The sequence below is a fragment of the Acipenser ruthenus genome, chromosome 15 (genome assembly GCF_902713425.1).
Source record: "Acipenser ruthenus chromosome 15, fAciRut3.2 maternal haplotype, whole genome shotgun sequence".
In the NCBI taxonomy this organism is placed as follows: domain Eukaryota; kingdom Metazoa; phylum Chordata; class Actinopteri; order Acipenseriformes; family Acipenseridae; genus Acipenser; species Acipenser ruthenus.
Genome location: NC_081203.1, coordinates 27,930,794 through 27,956,796, shown reverse-complemented (window position 1 = coordinate 27,956,796; position 26,003 = coordinate 27,930,794). Strand labels below are relative to the sequence as shown.

General features: G+C 37.8%; 1 protein-coding gene across 5 annotated transcripts in view; it reads right to left on the bottom strand.

Annotated features, from left to right (window-relative positions):
• Positions 1 to 26,003, bottom strand: part of LOC131697603 (disheveled-associated activator of morphogenesis 1-like) — an 80,435-nt gene that overhangs the window by 28,017 nt on the left and 26,415 nt on the right. For all 5 annotated transcript variants that reach the window (XM_058987701.1, XM_058987705.1, XM_058987703.1 and 2 more), the window contains exons 2-4: positions 18,122 to 18,343; positions 11,790 to 11,879; positions 432 to 503 (exon numbers count right to left, since the gene is read on the bottom strand). In XM_058987701.1, the coding sequence (XP_058843684.1) occupies positions 432 to 503; positions 11,790 to 11,879; positions 18,122 to 18,304 (345 nt within the window). In that variant the 5' untranslated portion in view covers positions 18,305 to 18,343. The remainder of the gene's footprint in view (positions 1 to 431; positions 504 to 11,789; positions 11,880 to 18,121; positions 18,344 to 26,003) is intronic.

The window sequence follows — 26,003 nt, the reverse complement described above, 5'->3', positions numbered from 1 at the left end:
AAGAAATGTCCTGAAATGGGTTTTTGTACTGTAGGCTGGTCTGTACAATGTTTTTATGAGCCATGTTCATCATTATGGGTTGCTATCCAGGTATACCAAAAATCAAAACAAAGTCAAGAAAAGTAGATATTCTGCTTGTGGTTACATAAAGACACCGATAACATTCTATATATTGTGATATATTTGTTCTCATGTATAGTCTTTATCCCCATACAGAATACCCACAAGCCATGCTAAGTGTTCATATGAAAATACATGAAACTATTTGCTTAGTATGGTTGCATTTACGACGGTTTCCTAATATAGTAAATAGGGGTTACACACAACATATTTGTCTAATGACACCACTTCATCAGCCTTCGTGGTGATGCATTGGTTCCACTGGCCCTTCAGTTCTACAACACCATTAGATAAAGTATAAAAATACTCACAGCAGCCATGGAGTTCAACTGGTCGATGTAAAACTCAGGCCAGCTGGTTGCGCCTTTGTTTTCCTCTTGCTCCTGAAATAGTAAACAGATTGGAAGAATTAGAGACCCATAAAATCTCAGACTCTGAGTCAGTGTACTCTGCCCAAAACACTTTTAAATTATGTGAAAAGATGTGGGCAAAATCTGCAGATCTCTAGATCCTGAGGTTCACATGAACAATCCTGTACATACTAACCGTAAGTGATGTCATTCACATTGATCATATTTAATATGCCAGCTCCAACCTCAATCCTGGTGGTTGAACTTTAGTTTAAGAACTATATGTACTGTTGGGCTACATCTTACCCCATACTCAGTTAGTTATTGTTTAATTCAGACATGTGCATTAGTGAGAACATATTTTAAAGAAGATATTTTAAGAAGATATTTTCTCTCTGCTCAGAAGTACTGTACGTTGATAACAAGTCTTGTTGCATGCAGTAACTCTTCAGTTAATACCAGAGACTGAGTGTCGGGTACCGCATTTTCTATGACAACCGCACAGAACAGTGTAGTACTGTATGTTATATATTTATACTAAAGGGATGGTATATCTTTTAGGAGGGTTCTTGATTGAGAATTCTTTATACAAACAATTGAATTTACCCTAACAGAGAGCATGTGATGTGTGTTTTGAAAATGACACATACAGGTATTAAGTTGAGAATAGGGGTTCAGTAATGTCTTTCTTTCAAACCTCCTCTTTACTAGCAATGCTTGTCTGCATCCCAATGAAAACACAGCATGAAAACAAACAAGTGACAAAATAAATACAAATATTATATGTTAAAAGGTCAGTCCGACAATATTTTTTTTTCTTCTTACTGTTGAGATATTTAAATACTTAAAAAAAAAAACATTTTCTTAGAACAGTAGCATCAGAAGTAACTGTGGTATCAAGAATTTATTAAAAAAAAAAAAAAAAAAAAAAAAATCTGTAGATTATCCAACAGGGAGCTACCCTACTTTATAATTATAGAGGAAATGCTGTAGGACACATTGCTATTTATGTATTAATATTTCCTGACAGAGGAATCCCAAATGGAAAATGATGATGTTCTTCTCCTCAGACCCTACTTACTGTACCTACAATCTTCCTCTCATTGTTTTACAGAAAACCACAAACTGAAGGAACATTTTAGTGATTCCTAATCATCTTGAAACCTTATCTGGGACAGCACTTGAAATTTATTTAAGCTGCTTTGCTGTTTTTTACAAAATCTACTGAGCGGGGATTAACAACTTTAGGCCATGGTACAGCCTTGCTGCAGATAAAGAACGTTCCAATTCAACTCAATGCTTTTAGTAACGTAAGCCTTTTCTATTTCATCAATCCACAGCCCTAGTTCCATGCCAAGCCTACACTGACACCACCTGCATTTTTTGTTTTCTGAAAAACAAATGAAGTGACATTTAATTGCATGCATAATCACTTTGTAGACAGCCGAATGCTTTAACCGGCTCACACATCTGAAGCCGGTGTTAATAAGGAAAGTCTGGCGTGTTTAATCTTGCTTGTTTTGCACACAGTGACTCCCCATGGGCCATGGTTTCGGTGGCAGCCATCCAACTAGCCTCGAGCAGCTTGCTGCTAGGAAATTAGGTTGGAAGCAGCTCATAAAATGTAATTAATTAATAAATAAATAAATAAATAAATAAATAAATAAAACTAAAATAAAATAAAATAGTGTCCTGGCTAATTTAATTCAACATAGAAACAATTTAAAACTATATTTCACATTGTTCTTGTGCTGTCTTAAACATACACAGGTAAAAGAGCGTACTGTAAATGGACAAGTCAGACATATACATATGCATTTGAAAAGCTTTTCTGTTTGAAATGTAATTTTTTCACTGGATTAATAAAAAAGACTGAGGTCCATTTCTTAAAAAACAAAAAATACAGAACCAGTGGGGCCAAATACTATGTGGATTGGCTAAAAAAGGAGGACATGTCCCAATTTACCAGCTGCCAGCTGAAACAGCATGACACCACTCTCTCTGCACTCCTTACCCTTGTACAAGTAACCATTTACACTTTAACATTGCCACAAACTAAACAAGCTGATAACATTGGCAGCACTGAAATCATGCTCAACCTTGAAATACAGGCCGGACAGACTTTGTTGCCGTAAAGTGTTGGATCAAGCAATTAGAGATTGTGGTTCTGGAGATAAAAAGAAAACATTTGGCATAAAAAAGCCAGTTCTTACATTAAGGTTTTTAAAACTATATTGTCTCCACACATTTTACATTCATAGAAATATGTTATTTATCTCAACATCATTTGTACCTTTCTCTGATTAACAAAAACACTGTACATAATTTACAATTCTTTCTAGCTCTGAATACGACAGTACTGCGCCATATGTTGCTACTTGACCATTAGTAGTGCTCTAGAACAGACCTTCTGGCACCAATTTAAGTGAGTGTTCATACTTTAGTCCCTCAAGCACTGTACTGTTTTAGCACATTGAATGGTCTTTGCTTAATAGAAGTCCTCTTCTTACCCATCAAAAGTGAATTAACCTCTCAAGCCATTAATGGTCCAGCTGTATAGCTGCCTGAGCTGTCACTGTTTTATGAAGCCTGGGGGCTGATGGTGTGCTTCATTACAAAGACCACTAAAGATTCACGACCATCCATCGCTTATATGAAATAGGAACTTCATACCATTGCTTAATGCTTAATACCAACTGCTTAAAAACTAAAAAGAAAAAAAAACAAATCAATAAAAAAGATCAAAGGGAGATACTACAGAACCGTATTTGAAGGAGTACAAGTTTTATATTTAAAAAATAAACAAAACAAAAAAAAACCTTCAGTATGCACAGGGAAAAAAATGTAGGATTAAATGCCGAGAACTGGATTCAAGTAGCCTATGACAGAAATATTAGTTTTGGATCAGAGACCTCACTTGTTATTGTGAAGTGTAGCCAAGCTTTGATTATGAAACTTGCGTAAGCTAAACTGTGAAGAACTTCAAATGTTATCTTTAAAAATATGCTCTATCGCTATCTCTAATAACACAATATGGCAAAACCCCAGTGCATACTTAGACAGAATTAGAAGGTCTGACATAAAAAGAACTCTGCGTGGGCCAACTTAGTTTGGTATTCCCTAACCCGGGTTGGAACCAACAACTAAAAAAGAAGCCTTTATCTTTTGAGAACAAAAGGAATGCTATGCTTGTCCCTGCCAATGAAGCACAAAGAACTTGCTTTTCTGTTGTTCAGAATGGGGAATATGACATAGGCAATCCACAGCCCACACAATTAGTTTAAGTACAATATTATCACTTTGGGAGCACTGCTCCAAGAACCACAGATGCAGTTATGTGCTCCTGCCCACGCAACAAAAATATATACTGTCCTCTAAAACTAGAGGACTGCAGCCTAGAGGGAGAGAGGAAATGACCAGAGACAAGGAGAAAAGGGATGACTTGATTTGTTTGGTCAACCAACAATGCTTTCTTTCTACCGGCTTGCTCTACAGTAACAACAATAAATATTACTAAATGGATTAAATAGGCTGCAGCTTTCTGTCAGTTAATGGCCTAACCCTTCGTAGCTGTGTTTATGTCTATACACACCGGACACGATGCAATAAGCGATGTGTAGTACGACACATGCACCACACAAAAAAAAAAAAAAAAAAAAAAAAAACATGCAGTTTTGATACAAACTTCTCACACTATTTTTTATAAAAGCTGCAATAAAAGTTGAAGCAGAATACACACATTTTACCATTTACAGGTATTCATCAGTCAAGTTTTCCAGCATGCAATTATTTTTAATTGGAACAATAATAAGAAAATTTTGAAATAATTAATTACTGTTGGTCGCAAAACAAACTATATAAAAGTTCCTGTTATGCTCTACAATTAAAATCAAGGCTAATGAGTTATGGTCTAGTATATATGTTCTACAGACCTCCTCATAACTGTTCAGGCTGCCAAGCAACAATAATTTTGCCCAGACAATTAGTCTTTCTTTGTTCAATATGTTGAGAAGTCTGACCAGGTCTCACAACAGAGAGATTGTGGTCTGGATAAGGCCCACAGACAGCAGAACACTGCAACCATGGAGGTGTGCTTGACAACTAGCTGCATCGCACAACTATGCAAACGTTTACCGAGACAGCCAATTTGTTTTAACTCTAGAACAAAGGTAGTTACTGTTCTCCTTATAGCCTTACTGCAACAGAGATTATGGCCATTTGGCTGCTTGATTTTGAACAAGACTGACCTATTTTGAGCCATTAAATCACTGGAATCATCTAGTAATTCAGATTAGCTTTTGTTTGTCATTCATAAAAGCATTGTTTTCGAAAATGGTTACAGGAAAGGTATTTAAAGCATTTTTTTTATGGGACCATTTGCTATTTTAATTTCAAATCTGACAGAATCTGGAAGGAAGCCCCTCTGAGCCTGGCTTGTGCTGCTGTTTACTCTCTCTGAATGCTGTGGCTGGAAATCGATGGAGGAATTCCCCTGAAAACCAGATAAACGGCCTCGCCCATTTCCCCTCTCTGAAAAACAAGCAGCACCAGGTTTGGAGAATGCTGTCACCTGTCAAGAATGATGGGTAGGGGATCACGAATTCACACAATCAAGCAAACTAGAGAATCTGAATCATGCTAAGACAGGCCTTACTTGAGCAGCTTTTTCCAATAAAAAAAAATACAATTATTCCATTGCAAGAACACTTACATGAGAATAAGAGAGTGAGGGCACATGGCCATTTAATATGAAACCAGTACACACATCTCACTATTATAAAGAAGAGATAATGTTTTGATACTAAAAAACAGTATTATCAGATTATTCAAGGTAGTTCACCATGTAGAATGTGACACTACACAATTTGTGCATAAGGGTCCACATTTTGAACAAGGGTCAATGGAAACAACTAATACAGATTGTAAAATGATATGCACAGCTATCATTTATTTTTTTTAAGCTTGTAAACATAATGCTTTGTACACAATGCAATGTATCACTTTTTCAAAGCACAGTTGTTTTTTTTATAACATCATCTCTTTTTTAGGATCTCTTGAAACAAAACTCCCTCTCTACAGCAGTTCCCCATAGTGTAATATTTTCTAATGATTGTCATTTAAGGTTTAACTTAAGTGTTATATTACAATACATGACTGAATCATACAACGGATACAGAGGATACAAACACTTTCAGTATTTTCAGCTTCCTTGTCTATGGTGAATTGGTTATAATTGATCAGTAATTTTTTAAGGCTTATTTTGTATTCATCAATGTATTCGTTGGCACTCAAATTGTCTCCATTTTTTAAATGTTTACACCCGGCTGTGCATACGAGAACCTGCTTGTTTGTTGAGAATTTCACCCCTGCCTACAGATATCACTCCACATAGTTCTGAGGTCTTGGGGAACTCAGCCAAGCCTGGGTGTGTTTTGGCTTGGCTCACTGCTGAGCATGCAATATTCCTAAATCTGTCAAGAGCCTGCTTAAGCACAGCGAGGAGATGAGACTGAACGCCCCCTCAGGAGTTTAGAAACTAAGTAAAGAAATTCAGTTTGTTAAATTTGAGATTTGGCACTATCAATAATAACAATAAACGCTGACAGCCTATTAAATCAGCAAAGGTTTTTACGTCACTTCAAAATGTATGAAAGAATCTGTGCTGTTTTAAATTAAAGTTTAAAAGTAAAACGTATCTGGGGGGTATTGCACTGAAATGGTTACTACCCCTGTTGCTAGATAACTACTACAATAATTGGGTCACAGCAGGTATGGCAAGGTGAGCATTTTTAGCTTGCTGTGCCAACAAAGTTATCCTTTTATGTATTAGATACTTTCCAAATCAGGATCCCACAACTGGTTTCTGTTCAACACAGAATACATGACACAGATCATATATTTTATTACTCCTCTTCAGCGCAATGCAAGATTAATGCTTTTGATGACCCGATAAGAGCTAGCCAGATATTTATAAAATGTAAAATGAATGTACTTATACCATTAAAGGAAAATTATTGTAAAGGGGGAAAAGTAACCTTTTTTGAAGAGATTCTCTAAATAAATCTCTAGAGATGAAATATTTTCATTAGCTGAGATTAAAGGATTACATGAGATGTGTATGAGGGTGTTACATTTGGAGTCAGTGCAGTTGGATACTCTTGAGTGAATGCCTTTTTGGTTCTCCAGAATTCTGTTACGATGCTGACATAAAGCATTTAGCCTGTTGAGCTTATTTGGAACTGCTTGTATTTTTTGGGAAGAACCCATCTGCTCTCAGAGAAGATCTATGGATGTGATGCCAACTATGAAATGGAAGCCAGCTTTCACCACAGTAGTTTAAACGTATCTAGGCTGTCAAAACTGGCTGGGGATCAAAGTCTTAACCAATTCAAAGGTCTCCATGAACAACTACATCATTTGGTTGTTTTCTATAGAAGGCAGCAGTGGTGAAATGCCAATTGTCAATTTAGTTCAAAAGAAACTGTATATGGGCACCAGATTTGAGAAGATTTGAACGCTGCAAACAGTAAGTTTGATCAGATTGGAAAAATGTAGAATCAAGGGAGACAAAAAGTGAAAGTTAAGCTAAATCCCTTTTTTTTTTTTTTAAATCAAAACATGGATAACATTCATGAACAAACTTGGCTCATTTGTTATTGGATTAAAAGCCAGTAGACGTTCCATGGTTGGCATTATCCACAGCAGTGAGTCTGGCACCCCGACATCTAGTTTCCAGAGCTCTCTCGGAAGGTTACCACAGCTGGACAATGACCTTCACATATCAGTTATCTGAAACTTATTAAGACTAGCGTTTGAGATGTGGCAGGCAGCGATGTTCTGCTTGGCTCACTCTAAAGTTTTAGACTTGCTAACACGTATTCTTAAGAGAAATTGGTCCCGACAGAGTGGATTTTAAAACTTGTGATGCACACGTGGCACGTGTTCGGATCTGTAAGAGTGATCCATCTTCAGGATCGGAAAGCTGTTTCTTCCCCTCCCCTCCCCAGGAGCTTGAGAGCTTTCCCCATACATGCCCACATAAACAATTAATTCTTAAACTGAACGCAGTAGGGATCCAAGGAAATCCATGCACATGGATTAGGGAGTGGTTAACATGTAGAAAACAGAAAGTACTGATAAGAGGAGAAACCTCAAAATGGAGCGAGATAACCAGTGGAGTACCACAGGGATCAGTATTAGGTCCTCCGCTATTCCTAATCTACATTAATGACTTAGATTCTGGTATAGTAAGCAAACTCAAAATGATCTAGACAGCATTCATAACTGGGCAGACACAAGGCAAATGATATTTAATAATGAAAAAGTGTAAAGTACTGCATGCAGGCAATAAAAATGTGCATTATAAATACCATATGCGTACTGCTTAACCAGATACAGGAGAAAGATCCCTGAACTGTCTTTCCAACTAAAGAACAGGGAAAGGAACTTGTAAATTCTTAAAAAACAAGTCTGAGTTTTGTTGCACAGTGATATACGATTGGCTTACCTAAAGTCAGTCTTTTATTTATACATCTATATAAAAAAACGGTCAACTTCAAAACCCTAAAGCTAAGGCAGATCACTGGGCCTTTTAGCATAAAAAAGTGATCTGTATAATTAAGCCTAGAATTTCAACACAGAGAAGGACTCGAGTTACACAAATGATGTCAGTAGTCATTTTTGTGTGTGAAATGTGGCACCTCACTGTCATCTCCTGATGTTTTCTCTTTGAAAGCAGCACATACAGCACATCCATTTTACTCTTCCTCTAGGCTCTGCTGTACTTGTCCATTTCTAGATGACTCAAGCATAAAGAAAGAGAAAACAGGGGCGGAGACAGGGATCTTATAGACTTGCATTTTCACAATTTCCAATTTAAATACATAGATTTTAACCTTATTTGTATTAAATAATACAACATTCAATATTATGCATATTAGGATGTGTGAAAGCCAACGTATAAATATTGTGAATATGCCATAAGAAAGTTTACAAACGAAAGGAGGCCATTCAGCCCATCTTGCTCGTTTGGTTGTTAGTAGCTTATTGATCCCAGAATCTCATCAAGCAGCTTCTTGAAGGATCCCAGGGTTTAAGCTTCAACAACATTACTGGGGAGTTGGTTCTAGACCCTCACAATTCTCTGTGTAAAAAAGTGCCTCCTATTTTCTGTTCTGAATGCCCCTTTATCTAATCTCCATTTGTGACCCCTGGTCCTTGTTTCTTTTTTCAGGTCAAAGTCGTCCCCTGGGTCGACATTGTCTATACCTTTTAGGGTTTTGAATGTTTGAATCAGATCGCCACGTAGTCTTCTTTGTTCAAGACTGAATAGATTCAATTCTTTTAGCCTGTCTGAATACGACATGCCTTTTAAACCCGGGATAATTTTGGTTGCTCTTCTTTGCACTCTTTCTAGAGCAGCAATATCCTTTTTGTAACGAGGTGACCAGAACTGAACACAATATTCTAGGTGAGGTCTTACTAAAGCATTGTAGAGTTTTAACATTACTTCCCTTGATTTAAATTCAACACTTCTCACAATATATCCAAGCATCTTGTTGGCCTTTTTTATAGCTTCCCCACATTGTCTAGATGAAGACATTTCTGAGTCAACATAAACTCCTAGGTCTTTTTCATAGTTCCCTTCTTCAATTTCAGTATCTCCCATATGATATTTATAATGCACATTTTTATTGCCTGCATGCTATACTTTACACTTCTCTCTATTAAATTTCATTTGCCATGTGTCTGCCCAGTTCTGAATGCTGTCTAGATCATTTTGAATTACCTTTGCTGCTGCAACAGTGTTTGCCACTCCTCCTATTTTTGTGTCGTCTGCAAATTTAACGAGTTTGCTTACTATACCAGAATCTAAATAATTAAAGTAGATTAGGATTAGCAGAGGACCTAATACTGAGCCCTGTGGTACACCACTGGTTACCTCGCTCCATTTTGAGGTTTCTCCTCTAATCAGTACTTTCTGTTTTCTAGATGTTAACCACTCCCTAATCCATGTGCATGTATTTCCTTGAATCACTACTGCATTCAGTTTGAGAATTAATCTTTTATGCGGGACTTTGTCAAAAGCTTTCTGGAAATCTAAATAAACCATGTTGTATGCTTTGCAATTATCCATTTTCAATGTTGCATCCTCATAAAAAGTCAAGTAGGTTAGTTAGACACGATCTCCCTTTCCTAAAACCATGCTGATTGTCTCCCAGGATATTGTTACCATATAGGTAATTTTCCATTTTGGATCTTATTATAGTTTCCATAAGTTTACATGTAATGGAATCTAAAACAATTCATTTTACAGTTTTCCTAAAGTGCAGAAGTTTATGGGTCATCTGCCCCTAAACACAGCAAATAGCATTGCCTGGTCAGGATCCAAGTCCTCTTCCAGCTGGTCTATGATGTCAACTGACTGTCCTTTACCACCAGTCAGTTCCTTACTCTATAAACTGCTGATCCTGCAGCTGTCTTCAATTACGTATTATAGGAGGGTTGGCACAAGTCCATTGCTTGTCCATTCACAATATTGAGATTGCATTTCTGAAAAGGTGTCACTGCAAAACTAAATGATTTGTTTCTTTTGTTGCCTGGCTACAAATCAATGGTTGAATACTTGTCTTGCTGCCAGATATACATTAACTCAGTGTGACCTCACCAAATACATGACACAGGAAACAATATAGGGAGATTTTGTATACGAGACACACAGTTCTTAATATATTTACTCAAAAAGAATTATAGGACAGTGGCTTTGCTCTTTACACAATGCTTCTGTCTTTTTACATGGTAAACTATTTGATGAGAGTCCTTATCCAGGCTCCTTCGGTGAAGAAGAAACCAAGTTGCAAGAAGAATGTAAATCAGAAGAATCTTTATTCTACTGATATGCTAACACAGTATGCTATGCTGTGCTGTACTGTACTACCTAATAGGGGAGCTATGGTTATGACTTTCTTAAACCGAAACCAACCAGCTATGTGTATTTTCTTTAAAAAACAAAATTGTTAATAAATCCAAAACCAAACTAATACTAACATTTGAATACATGCGTTGCAAACAGAAGCACATCTCCAGGAACCTTACATCCATTCTAATTCCCGTCATACGGGACATACGCAAACCAAATGTGGTTATTGTTCACTGGACATCAACTCTAACGGAACTTTATTGAGAGAATCATAGAATACAACTGTGTGCCAAACTATAAAAGACCCTTTCAAAGCAAAGTATGAATTAGTGATGTGACCAGAGTTTAAAAGCAATGCAGCAGTGAACAGGTTGTAAAAAGGACAACACTGGTTAATATTCATATTTGAAACATATTAAATGAGGTAATCATCTGAAAAAATGCCAGTGTTAACATTCCTTTAACACTGCATATGTAAACGTCTCACACTATCAAGAGATTCAAAAGTATGACTACATTCAGATTCCTTCAGAGTTGATAACAACTCTGTACACGCGTTACAAAGAACAAATCATCATTCCGTCCATTTCCCAGGCTCTGAAAAACTGCAATACAAAAAAAAAAAAAAAAGCAAATGCCTTTCATGGTCCAACGGTTCATTGTTTCAAGAAAATCCGTCAGTTCCAAATCCAAAAAGATTGCTAACAGATGCTGGTTTTTGGCTGGGACCCGGGAGGGACCTCGCTTTAAAACTAAGGAATGTGTTGTGTTTGGAACAAGAATAGGGAATTACCTTTCTTGATAAAAACTGCAAGCATTTCCTATTGAAAACACCTTTGACAGCATCCTATGTGGTTTGCTCAATTCAAACAAGGACTACATGGGTTGTTAAAGGGTGCAGAACAGAACACTTGAATACCTATTCTTGGAAAAGGTGGAAAGGTTAAGGAGGTGGAAAATACCCCACCAACACTGACTGGCACAAACACCTGCCTTGGGCCAAGCAGATTTGGCTCAAGTGACTTTTTAAAAACTTTGGCTCTGTTTTATAGAAATTTCCCCTTAGATGCAAAATGCTAATGGTGGGATATTTTTATAACCAGTGTTAGGTGGATACAGTGAAACCTAAAGTGGTGCCCCTTGCAGCATGAAAACTCAGGATATCCTGCACCTGCCTGAGGCCTGCTCATGGCACTCAACCAAACCCTGACTGGCCATTGCTGTTTGTTCACTCACAGCTGCTCCATCACTCTCTCAACAGGTATTGTAAGTAACTAGGCAGATATGTTGTGAAATTCTCCAGAGGAGGTGATACAATGGGAATTGCATGCAATTCAGACTAACTCAGATAAACAGCTGTAAAAGCTCCTTTTTTAAACATTTGAAGCATAACTTCTTACCTTCTTCTTGCTGCAGTATATTTGCCATTTCTTCTCTGCGGGGAGTGCAAACATAGCCTCCCTGTGTTTGTCCGAGAGGTCGAGTTCATCCTATCAAAAGAGAAAATTGAAAGATTTATTTGTGTCAGAATACAGAAAAAAATTCTGCTTACATCTAGTGCATTATTGTATTGAAGTAATTCAAGCACCTACATACAAACCAGCAACACATGAAGAGGTTCAAGAGATTATGTACAGCAAAACTTGAATTTGTAGTAGTTTGAGACAGGTGGTTGCTTAATCAAGTTGTCTCTAAGTCTCTTGTATTGAAAAATAACAAAAGATCTTCTGAGATTTCCTGGCTGGTAATAGCAGATGACTGTTAATGACTACTGACTGTTAATACAGGTGTTACTGTATCTGTAGAATAGCACACCAATTAGGGGTCAATAGCAAGAAGTAATTGAGAATTTTTAAAAACTCATGTATTCTGAAACAGCTGGAAAAACACACAAGTAGAAACTTGGTCTCAAGAATGAAATTGGCCTTTTTATCGAACAAACCACAGTCCCTATGCTATTTTTAGATTTAACACAAAGGTATTACAGAAACAGGAAACAGGCACCGTTCTGCACTAAGTGAATATGACAGGATATTGAACTACTGTGCTGTGTGCCCCATACATCACAGATCACTGCTTTCCCCAGATGTGTATCATTGCCTTTCCTTTCTTACAATGTCTGGCACCTGAAAAGTCTCTAATCAGGCTTTTATATATAAAGCGCAAGCATGCCGGACTCAAATAATACTTTTGAATCCAGACTAAACCAAAAAATAAGATTATAAACTGAGAAAAAGATCATACAAAATACAGACTGTAAGGGCATCATTTACTAAGCGGCGGTAATTTGGGCAGAACAGTGGGGCTGTGTGCGGCAGGCTTAACACGTTCTGGCTATACAGGACCTTAAACATCTGCCATTTCAAATCGGTACACAGCTTCTGCCGCCTATACTCTCCGCTTTGCGGCAGCATTCAGTCGGCAGATTTATTAATTCAATGCAAATGGGGCGGCGGCGCTATTCTGCCCCTTTCATTTTGCATCCGCTAAATCCTGGTTTTCCGCACGGAAATGGAATAGTAAATAGGACAGTACTTATGGTAAACGTTTTGTAAATGAGGCCCTAAATGGCTTAAATACTGTGAATAGCAATTAATTAGAATATATTATATATTTTTAGATTCACAGCTCGAAAGTTATTAATATTAAACATACACAGACTCAAGAAGACAGATAAAGAGGCTGATACAGAGACAGACATACACAGTCATGGACAAGCTAAATTAATGCAACTGATCCTCCTTCTCTACATATGTAAAATGAGAGAGAGAGAGAGAGAGAGAGAGAGAGAGAGAGAGAGAGAGAGAGAGAGAGAGAGAGAGAGAGAGAGAGAGAGTGTTATAGGCTTTAAATAACATGAAACCTTGTTTAGCACTGAAAAAAACACTGAAAGGGTAATACCACATTTCTGAAGTTCTCTGTATACAATAGATGTGTAAAGGAGATTACTGCAGATTAAGTCTTGAGAAATTATATAGCCTACAAATTTGGTAAGCATTCCATCCAGCACTACTGAACACAAGAACACACTTTCAGATGCACAAATCACATCCATGTCATCCAAACAATGTAGAATATTGTCAATGGATGAGGACAATCCATTTTTTTTCCCTGTGCCTTACCTACACCCAGTTTGACTGGCATCTTAGATTGTTAAATTATTACCTGCATTGTTACATAACCGACACCACATTCCTTGGCAGCCTGTCTAGTGAAATCCAGACCAGATGGTTGGGTGCAAATGTATTACTTTCATGTGTAAAGTAACTACAACTACCTTCTTTATTCCTCTACCAGCACCACTACCAAATTAAAACCAACAAAACACCTTTGTACTACTTGACTAATAGGTAGAAAAAAAACTTCAAACATCGGGCTAATAAAGACAAGCACTTTGAAGGCACCTTGCTCATGCAGCAAATTTGCATGCCAGTATAATGGAATCTGTGCACAGGCCAAACACTTTCTTGCTTTACTGCCTTTAGACTGATGCTATCCAGACATGTCCCTTTCTGGGCCTCCCATAGGGGCTGCTTTTCATTTATACAGGAGATAGGCGAACACTGGAAACTGCAGGTTTGCATTCAACCTTGTTTCGCTGCTCTGTTCCTGTTACTGGTAAGTATTTGCTTAGCTCCTTGTCAGTAATTGCATCAAGTCACCAGCAGCATATAAAATTAATTGAACAAAGAATAAATGCTCCAAAACACTGTCCCTGTTTCCTCCTCCTACAGTAATAACCATTCTGCATTTAAAACTGAAAAGAAAAATGTATCCAAGAATCAAAGAATGGACAGGTTTCTCAGGTAAATGTTTCTAATGACAAACTAATAAAAAAAAAAAAAACAGTACAGTAGTAAATGTTTGAAGTTCTTTAAGCAAACAAAAGTACTGGTTTCCCATTTGGATTGTGCAGACAGATCTATCACCACTGTGCATACACAGCGCTGAAAAAGGAAGCTCTATAAATCAGACCACATCCATGCAAGTTTCTGATCAGATGATCTCCTTCCTCTCTGTCACAGGGACTATCTTGGGCTAACCTGTTCTGTCAGGGACTCTGCATCCTCTCCACACTACATCCCCAAGGTTTGCTGTTGATGTTGCTGCAAGAACACCATTGATATCTGCATGACATCTTTACCAACCTGCATGGGGGGGGGGGGGGGGGGGGGTCAGTATTAATGTATTCTTTTATCTACTAATTCTACTTTCATTTATCATTTCTGCATTGTCAGTGTAGTCTCCATTTTTAAACAGCTTTTTGCTCTTTTTTATGTTAATTTTCTGAACAAATATGATAGTCCTCAAAAACCACAATGTACGGTAAGTGTAGGAGTTCCAAGTATACGAGGACAGTACAGAGTTTGGTGTGAAGGTAAACCATATCTGGCAATCTTAAATGTAAAACAAAACAGCAGCCAGAAAATGCCTTCCAGTGTTATAAATACGTACTGCATTACGATGGATGTTTGCTTATATAACAGCATCATGAGGAACTTAATTGGTTTTCTTTACACTTGGCTTCCTGTGGACCTCCCGATTCTTTCTAACTGGCTACTTGGAAAGATAACACCACAGAAGCACACACAAAAAATCAAAAGTTGACTCCTTCAGCGATTGACTGCAAACAGTCATTTAACCTGTTTCTGCTCATCCAAAAACAACATTCCAAACTACAGTGCATTCCCAGTCACTTCACCCAAAAACTACTAGGATTTTGACAGCATACATTAGGCAGCACCCATTACTTGAGTACACCGACAGTCAATAACGCAAGTCACTCTAAACACAAGCAGACAGAAAAGATGAGGTGGTCTTGACAGAAAACTCAAGCAGTGTAAGGTTCAACAGAGGGTTGTGATGTTATAGCCTATAGGATGAGCCACATTTTCACACACACATTGAGACCCAGCCTCCCAGGCTGGTCATCACTCAAGACTCCACCCCTTTTGACTGAGCTGGAGCTTGTAGGGTAGGTCAAACCAGTGGTCTTCTGTCCATTTGTGGACAAGGTTGTGAATGAGTACTTGGTATAACATAAGACAATTCAAGTTATCCCTATCCAACGCTGGTTCTAATCCACCAGTGGGTGAGAAAGACATCAAACTTCTTGTAAAAGCGAAATCCCCAACTGCTTGCTGGGACATATTAGGCACTAGATTATTATTTGAACATGTTTTTAATAATTGTGTGTATACTGCCTAAGAAACCAAGGCACCAAAGGGTTATAATAACAAAGCCCACTGTTTCTAATAAAACAAGAAGGGAGAAACTCAATTGCTTTGATTTGGTGACCTCATCAGAAAGGCTTTTCAACACAAGCTCCTGCACTGTGAATTGTTAGACTGTTACGAAATAATAACCCTGGTGATAATGAGAAGTTGTCACTTAGCCCAAAAGCCACCATCCTTATTTAACCAACAGGCCCTAGTCAAATATTAGCTTTAACCACTTCTTAGTTTAGTAATAACAGTGTGCAAAGGTTCTCAAAGCTTATGTGTTTTATATCATTCTAACTTTTCTATCATTGTTCTGCACAAAATGTAAGCATTTCATCATTTTCTTTAAATAAACAATGGCTCAGATAAAATGCCACATCCTTTCTGGAGGGGTACAGGCTCCACGTGATCTTTTTTGGCACACTTGTTATTTTTAATTGCCACAAAGGTTGAATGTTTAACAAACAAACTTTTATTTATTTTTTTTAAACAAAAGCTTTGGCAAACAGAAGACAGAAAGCTACCAAATCTGCTATTTTAATATTAATGCTTAATATTAAAGCACACCATTACACAAAAACATGGTCATTGACCAGAGAATGAATAATGGAGAAATTCAAATTTAATACTGTAAAAAATGAAGGAATGGTTCCAGGACATTGAATAGGAGATGTTTTTAGTACATTGTTACTCAGAGCCTCTCCTCCTCTGTGGGAGGGTTTCTTCCCATTTCCTAAGATTTAATTTCCTACAGGAGCCATAGACATCCTTTCTCCTGTTTATGAAGTAGAATATAAATGCCTTGGTTACAACAGAAATTGCTAAAATAACTGTGCTCCAATGTATTCCTTTTTACAGTACCAGGATATTGAAAACAGGAACACGATAAATTATTAATTTTTTAATTCTATTTTAATGATCTAAACAATTTCCTCCGTATGGTGATTTACTGGACTCTGTACTAACATTAAAACATATAATACAAACATAGTGACATCAGGTCTTGAACAAAAATCAGTCTTATACATTTTAGTGCTTCAGTATTAGGCTCTCTCACCGTTTAGAACATTAAAACAGAGCCATTAAATGTGAAATTGCTTTTTTTCAGAAAGAGTTGATGGCCACTGGTACAGCCACTTAATACTGGATGGTCTATATCTGGTTATAAAAAGCTTGGAGATAACTGGGACTATTTAATATACACTTAGACTGAGATAGGCTATTCATCTGCATGTCCTTGTGGATCCTGAGGCAGCAATAATTAGATTTAATTATTTTAATTCCATGCCGACTGCTTTACTGGCTATCGGTTTGCTCTGCTTTCTACTGCAGGGGAATACCATCTGTGGTCGACTCATGGCTCAAGTCTTTCTTGGCAATAAAACTCAAAGATTCACAAAGTCAGAGGGTGTGACTGTATAACTAGCCAGTTTATGCAAGCATGTGGAATATCAGCGAACTGAACCAAAAAAAGGGCTTAGGTCGGCCAGGGTGTCCTCGGCTCACCGCGCACCAGCGCCCCCTGTAGACTGTCCAGTCCCTGCGGGCTTGCCTGTAAGCTTACGGCACATGCTTAGGAGGACAGCGTGTGTTCGTCTTTGCCGCTCCCAAATCAGCCCCTTCAACACCTGTGAAGTGCCTATCGTGCATTTTAATTGGACAGTTTTAATTGATTCAAGGTGTTCAAATGAAGTTAACAGCAATGCCGCAAATGGGATTGTTGCAATTACTGTGCAAGGGTTTGGAAAAGGACTTAATTACAGCTGCCTCTTGCAACAACGTAGATTTTTAATTATCTTATTGGCAATATTATATTGACATATTTCAAATATATGCCAGCTGCACAGTTTAAAAAAACAAACATCTAATAATTATCAAATGTATCACTAGTATTTATATGAAGGCTTCATTGGTATTCCTGTATATACATACATATGTCAAATACTAAATTAGCCGTCTGCTGGGACCCAATTTAGTAATCTTTGCAGAATTGATATAACAACAACAAGCAGCATATAGGAACAACCACCAGATCAAACAAACTAATACTGTACAGTAGCTGTTGCTGTAACATCCAGAGTGGATGGTGAGCCATTCTATGGAATAAGTAATATCTGTTCTGAATCAGAACTTATTTTTTACAGTTTAGTGTGAGTAGCTGTAAAATAAATTTAAAGCTGCATAAGTTATTAAATATTAATGATCATCAGTCAAGTTATCCAAAGCCTTTGAGTGATAATACATTAACAATCTATATATCCAAAATGTATAACTAGGGAGACATCCACTCTCCTTGGGATACCATTAACATAATTTTCCTGTGCCAGATTTTCAGCAAACAGTTTCCCTGCTGCAGTGGCCAAGTGACTTTATTATCATTTTTTTTTTTTTTTTTTTTTACACTGGTCATATGGAGTTTAAAGGTTATAATGCATCCATTAAAACACACACTGCCTTGGATACAAAAAAAAATAAAAAAGGTTGAAGGTTGCATTGTTGGCTGTACCTACCACAAGCTCGGAGAACATGGCATCCAGCTCCTCCGAGTGAGGCATGGGAAGTGCCGGCTCCATGGTCTGCAGGGCGAAGTTGCTGTCATTGCGGAGGCGGTAGGTGATCTCAGGATGGTCGCTTCCTCTGAAGCAGCAGAAGATGAAGGAGATCCCCCGTCCGCTTCTCTTCCGCGGGGCCATGGCACGAATCCTTCAGGTACAAGCTTCAACTACTGATTCCTGGAGGAATATAAAAATACAAACATTTTCAAATATCACACTCATTTCTCTAGTCTGTACCACTAGTCATCCATCCTTTCATAAATCTAGGGTAAAGGTGTAGTATTTCCTAAGATTTTCATCTCCTGTTCACTTACAAAAAGAATGTTACACTGTAATATGGAATTCTTGTTTAAAATATTCTCTAAAAAAAAAAAGAAAAAAAAAAGAAAATCTGCTACTAAAAAGAATTTTGCAAGGCCACAAAATCTTTACAAAATAAGAGAAATGGCAACATTGAAGGCACAAGGAACTATTTTGGATCAGATGCACGAGACCAGAGCTGTTTAGGGTTATGTTGCCCTGGTCGCCACCTTGCTGGCCATTCAAGCCACAGTGAACAGACCCATCTTGTGCCACATGATCAGGGTGCCTGGGACAAATCATTTGAATGGGTTTTTGTTTCTTTTTGTTTTCTTTTGCACATTTTTCTGAATCAGTTTTGTTGTTGTTGTTGATCCCTTTTGTATATGTGCCATAATTCCTTTATTTATTATCCAATTTGTTCATATTTTTCCATGTTCCCTACATGTTGAACTTTCATCGTACACCATCAGATTTGAGCTTGCCATGCTAAAATATTTTTTACAAACAATAAATAATGTTTTTTTTCTAAAAGGCATCTCTTTTTTTTATAAAAGCCTAGTGTGTGCACATTCATTTCATGTATGATATGTACCTGTAACTGTTACAGTTAAATAGTCAAAGCCACATATCTAACAACAGTAAAAAAAAAAAAAAAACAGGCAAAAATAGTTCAGAACCTAAAGGGTTAACAACCTTAACGCACTTTGTTTTGTTCAGCTCAGTGTTTGCACTTTTTGTATTACTGCAACTGTACAGCTTTTCCAGGGAAGTAGACAAAAAGCTTTTACAAAGGGTGCATGACGGATAGGACCACTCATTTGTTTTTGTTTTAAGCATGTATTCTCTGTCTGTTTAAGTAGTGATTTTAATATTTAATGAAAGGCATCTGCTAAGGTTGCTCCTCATAACACAGACCTGCCGGTAATATACAGCAGCAGCAAAATAAATTACTATCTGATGATACCAGTGACACAGTGTTATCACACATTCATAAATAGATTTCAACTTGCAGGTACGTATTTGAACAACCTTTGAGAAAAATGGTTTGAGTGCAATTCATTCACATTATATGGTACTCTAGTTTAAGCTGTCATATGAGAGCGGTTGTATTTTGGCCCCAAGTCCATTAAACCTTTCATAAGCTCACCTACACAGCAAGTCTTTCATGTTCATGCATTAAACAATGATCTCCGAGGACACTATTTTAACTCGTCTTCTCAAAAAGTACCATGGGAGAACGAAACCAGCTTAAGATTGCTAGGAAAATGAAAATACCTCTCAATTAATAATAATAAAAAAGCCACCCTGGTAAAATATTATTGTCAATGAAACGTTGTCAAAAGCCATTTAATATTGTTACCTGGGAACACCGAACCCAATAACTGTATTAAATGATATCTTATACTAATTACATTATGTAGAATGATATCAAAGTAGTCAACACAAAAGGATATTGTAAAACATCAAGTACTCTTACAATTGTGTAGCATTATGTACAACAATAAAACACACCAGTGCAAAGGGACTAGATGTCCAGATCAACCCACACAAATTACACAAATAACCCACAGACGTCCTTCTCTTGACTCATGCTTTGAATAACTGTGCCTTACGGCTATAATACGAGGACAAGACTGCTGTCCGCCAATCAGCTTCTGTCACGCACAAATACTGTGCTGATGCACCATCCAGTCTGAACATATTAGCCCAGTTTTCAATATAACTGGTGAAATGCAGCACAGTACACTCACTGCCGCAAAAGGAAAATGTGGCCATTCAAATATCCTAATTTCTTTTCTTCTTTTGTCCAAAGGCCTATATTACTCTGTGGATGCTCCATTTTGATCCCAGCTTCTTCTCATTGCAGTCTTTGAAAATAAAATTGCTGTGGATTTCCTCACAGATATAATGCTAAGAAATTAGTAAACAGTTTAAATGTAGCAAAGGCTGCAATTGATTTGCTCTGCCGGCATTGATCCCGTATCTGCATCCTGCACTTGATTTGCAAGGCTGAGCTTTGCCTCTCCGAGTCTGTGGATCGAAGGCGAGTTGTCAGTTTGACGTCAAAATTATGTAAAACTTTAGGGTTGTTTATACATTTTCCTCCAGCAACCAATGCAGCCATAGTACAGTACTGTACATAAATCCAAAGTAAAGTCCTGTCGTATTTTATGGTAAAAAGAAGAAACTATTCTTTATCCTTATTATAATGCCAACAAATGATTGGTTGAAACAAAAAAGACACCATCTGCAAAAGTGGCATTTTGGAATCTTGGAGTGTCTGCCGAATCATAAAAGTGACACCTCAAGTAGCCCCAAACCTCTGACTGACAAAAAGATGTTATCTCCTGGTTGAATCATTCTGAAATGAGGACACCTTAAAAAGCTAGATCCAGTTAATACTAACACAAATAAATCGGTATCTTTACGTGACTCTCAAAAGCTCTAAAATACATGTTGATAGTAAATTGGGAAATGTCAATGATCAGGGATGGGTTGCAAAAAGTGCCAACAAAGCTTCAGCTTGTACTTTTAGGAAATAATTCTCAAATTTTGCATTCCCTGTAAAAACAGCACTAACTGACTGCTGTCTGACCTGATAAACAAAATATCAGACAAAATTCAGGCTGAACCCGGCTTATGACAAGATATGTGTGGACACAAAACAGGGAGGTTGCAAGTCATAACATGAATTCTTACGAACCTCACTCCAAAACATACTGTATCATATTTCTAATGAGGACAGGTGATTTCCCTTACAACAGGGGTAAACATATTTTTATCAACTACACAGCAGGTACATGGTTACCCACACAGCCCTGCCCTGCCCTGCAGAACTAAAGTCAAAGTAGTGCAGTACAGCCTGGCAGCACATTCCACATCCTCAGAGCCTCGACTCGCTGTAGTAATACATTGCCCCGGACTGGGTGGTAGCTTCCTTCAGACCTGCAGATGTTATCCCTTTGACATGAACTCTTGCATTCACTTACTACAAGTAGAATCACAATGACAAATGTCAAATTCAAAAAGCTACTACATGAAAACCCTAATCCATTCCTGTTTTTGTGGCTTTTTCTTGCATAACTAATGAATATATCTATATCTATATCTATATCTATATCTATATCTATATCTATCTATCTATTATTCATTACTTATGCAAGATGTTAACCTTAATGATTATTTTCTTTGTTTTTGTCAGAAAATCTGTTTTTCCTGAAATAAAGTGGTAAGCATTTCAGAGACAAAAAGTCTAGCAACTTAGGAGTTAAATGGAGATGGAAGCCATCTGGTGTCCCCCCTGTTGTCTGTCTCATGTTTCAGGCAGGATGGAGATAAGCTAGGAGACCAGATGCTTCCAGAGGCTTTTACAGAGTCAAAACTCATCCGTCCTTTCTATATTCTGCCAAGCGGAATTAGTAACACAAGTCATTAACACAAATCTAATATTTACAACATACCCCACCAAAAGCACATCACTGCAGGGAAGTACAAAAAATGCTAAAATGCCTGGAGTAAATTAAGGCATTCCTGCTTTTGGAAGAGTAGATGTTCTGGATGTATACAAAAAGCTTTAACTTATGACAGATATATCAGCAGAAATGCATTCTAAAGGTTTGACCTACCAAAGAAATGTGTATCATTGACTGAAACTCTCTAATTGTAATGTACTGTACATGTCTCTGCTGTTCTGCATTCCTGTGGAATTACTGTTTTTTTTCTTTAGTGAATGACCTGAAAACAACTTCCTAGCATTTCTGATGGGTCTGTCACAACCCTCTGGTTCTCCTAACTGATTTACTGTCATGGCTACGCCCTGCATGAGTCACAGGCATATCTTGGTTTAGCTTGAAACATCTAGATACCCTCAGCTCCACCACGTTCTGTACGCTTTCTGCTCATACAAGCTACAGTACAGTGCAGTGTACTTCTCTTCAGATCTTGTGAGGGCTGCTGATTACAATCGCCATTCTGTCAGAGCGTCTGCTTTTCCTTTATCGTTGTGTTCCAGAGCTCTTAAGATACCAGTTCATTTGAGATTCTGGAGGTACTCTTCTAAAAACCAATGTCTACAATAAGGCTGATCCAGAAAATAATGTACATTTAAGGAATTGCATTCAAATAAATGACAACTTAAATACAGGTATTTGCAGTGCAAGCATTTTGTTTATGTATGTTTAAGGTGAGAGATGCACCATCTCTGCATCCCATGCAGATTATTCAAATAACAATCACTCGAGTCATAATACACTGACTGATGAGATAAGACCTGCTATAACTAAAGTATCTGCCAATGCATATTACTTGGGATTTCCAGACAACTGAACACTACTGATCTCACCTTCAGATACCATATAAATATGTCAAACAATACAGTCAATCTGCACCGGTTTGTATTTTACATCACTGCTGTAATAATGAGGGGCATTTCCTTAAAAAGCAGCCTGCACTTTCCATTCAGAATATTCAATAGACATAATTAAGCAGAACAAACACAAGCAAGTCCCATGCTGAATATACTGTAATCATCTATTCCAGTTATCAGCAGCAGTATTTTACATACAGTCTCCGCTTTAGGCTAACTGTGGTCCTCGTTTGCCTCTTTTCTAATATTATCCCCAGTATCAGTACAGCACTTGCATGCATTGGTGAGTCTCCATTTCCTGATTACGTTCACAATGTCATTTTGGTCAGATGACGGCACACAGTAACAGACCTTTACTAATTTCCGTTAATTTAATATAAACAGCTGTAGATGACTGAAGGAGTCATCAGCTCATGGCATGGAACTAGGATTATTCCTTTATGTTGATCCTTCCTATGCAAAAGCAAACATCTTGTGTCTGCTTTGTTATTCTGGAAATGCAGTTTCGATAATGTACACAATAATTCCAAAAGCTGCTTTACTTTTCTCCTTATTTTCTGCCCGTGTCTCTTCTCAGTTTCTTTCACATTCGTGTAGCTTCAAACAACATTCCTACAGCTGAATTTTTATTGTCAGTCTGAAATGAGTTGGCAAGTAGCCCATATCAATGGTACAGTACCTTGTTCTTTATTTGTACCATGTGCAGGACTGGATAAAAGTGCAGGCAGCTGTTTCCTTCTGAACAAATCCCAAAGAACAATAGAATCAATTGGACTACAAAGTGCCTGCTCTTTCCTGACCGCAAATGAAAGGCCACGTTGACCACAAATTCCCCATTGGCTCCTCAGCAGAGAATAAAATCATGATCGGTTAGCTTTTACCAGGCAGTATTTTGCTTCACTTTGGGAAACAGTCAGATCTGTAGGTAGCATACTCACTTCAGTGCAGCCACAAGGTTAAATCTTGCCTGGGGAGATCTTGGACATACTCCACCCACCAACACAACAGCAGGATGGAGGGAGGGTGACTGTAGGTACCACCGAAGACAGTATATAGGGAGTTTGTGAGGACAGTACACTAAGCTTGCTTGTGTTCAAACTTCTTGAGAGGGCTGTATGAGGAAGTCAGGGTCAAATCAAAGTAGTTGTTCTTAGGATCCTGGTTTTACAATTCAAACAGAGAGCAGCAGCTCCAACAGCTGCTGTATGTAGATGTACAGTAGTGTGTCAATGTCATCCCCAAACAGGACTGCCTACTGAGCCTGCCTCAATATCAGCATGCCGCACTCTGGAAACGCCCCAATGTGTATCCATGCACGTTGCTCTCTCGTCATAATCTCTGCCATCTAAAATGTATGGTTTGTTAATATGATAATGATGACAGCTGGGGCTTGCCAGCCAGTCTAAAGAATGAAATGCATCTGGATAGACATGAAAGTCTGGTACAATTGAACATGCTGTCACCTGCTTAAAGAATCAATAAAATGTGAACTATTACTGGTGTACAATAGGGTACTGGCTAACAATAGGGTACCTTACAAAATGAAATGAAAAAATAAGTCCGAGTTTTTTGAAAGAGGACATCCGAAATCTATGACTATTTATTACAGTCTATCAGTTATTAAAACTAGTGGGCTAACATTGTTACTTTTTCAGGTCTCCAATTCACTTAGTGATGATCACATTCTCACATACGTCAATCACATCATTCAAATGAAAGAAGACATGCTGATTTGTTTCCAAGACCTTTGCATGCTCAATATTCCTGAATAGTGTAGCCATTTTCCATAACAGGCAAGAAATGTGATCCTGATTTGCAGGAAAATACAGTGGACCTTCAAAATAATGTCAAAGCCAGAGCCACATTCAATTGGTACCGCTTCAATGTTATGTGGCCTGAATATGGTCATCGATATCAGGCATTATGGAAGATGAAGCTCCTGGTGATTTCCTTTCCTACCTCATACTTAGTGGAACAAGGTTTCAGTCAAGTGATGCACAATTTTGTCAAAGCAAAGAAATCGTATCAGCATTATCAGGTGTGGTGATCTTCGGCTGAAACTCACCAACATCACTCCTGATACTGAACATGTAACCAGTCAAACTAAGTAAAGTGGGACTCTGGGGTCTCTGGGAGGGCACTGATCTGTAAAAAAGTCAGAGATCCCAGTCATCTGCAAACACATTTCTAGCACTGGCCCCCAAAACAGCCATACCTCTTATCTGGTTTTAAAAAGAAATCTATATCCTTCAGTTCCTATCCTGGGCATTTACATGCTATGCGTTCAATAAATAATTAAGTTTCAGAACATAAAATATTAAAACTGTTTTTGTTAAACCTGTAAGTAGTTTCATGGTACAGTTCTTTGGTCAGAAGAACTATGGTACTGACACCTTCTGCGCCTAATCATAATTTTTAAACTGTACTGTTATTTACCTGTGGCTCCATTGTCCATTGTGTGCACACTCCAGTGTTCAAGGTTAAAACAGCTGTTATTTCTAACAAAGCTTTCCATTATAAAATGGGATTGATCTCCAATGCACCCAGAAATGTAAAAGCAAGGGCACACAAAGTGGTAGTTAAGTCTACTGAATCAGAATATTTCTTCTTAGTTTTTTAACTATAAACTATAAACACAATCCGTCAAACTGCCTCTTTACCTTTTGGTGGCATGTCTCTGTTTCACTTGATCTTGCTCGGTTTCATCTTACAATAAGTTGGGAGGGTTAAAGGCACCAATAAGTCAGTCATATTGCTGCGTTGCCGAGTGTATTACGTTGCATTGTGGAGCACCAAACTCAGCAGGGCGTGGACCTACGAGTGATAAATGTTTCAGGTTTCCATAGACCTGCCATGACTGGAGAAATTCCAGATTGGAGAATGTGCTCAGTTGAAGGAGCCATGTAAAACATGCTTTTTTCATGCCTGTACATTTTACAGCATACTTTTATATAGGAGGAGGGGGCAGGGGTGCATGATGAGAGTGGAAATAGCAGAATGTCATCTTGCAGAAAAATCAAGCAAAGAGAATAAAGGAAGACTTTCACATTAACATTCCTTTCTGGTCCCCTCTTAAAAGAAAGCTTTGAATCCTTTCCGCAAAGATGCCTTGAGGTTATACTATATAGAATGTCAGAAAAGCATAGGTCAGTACAGATTGTATTGTCA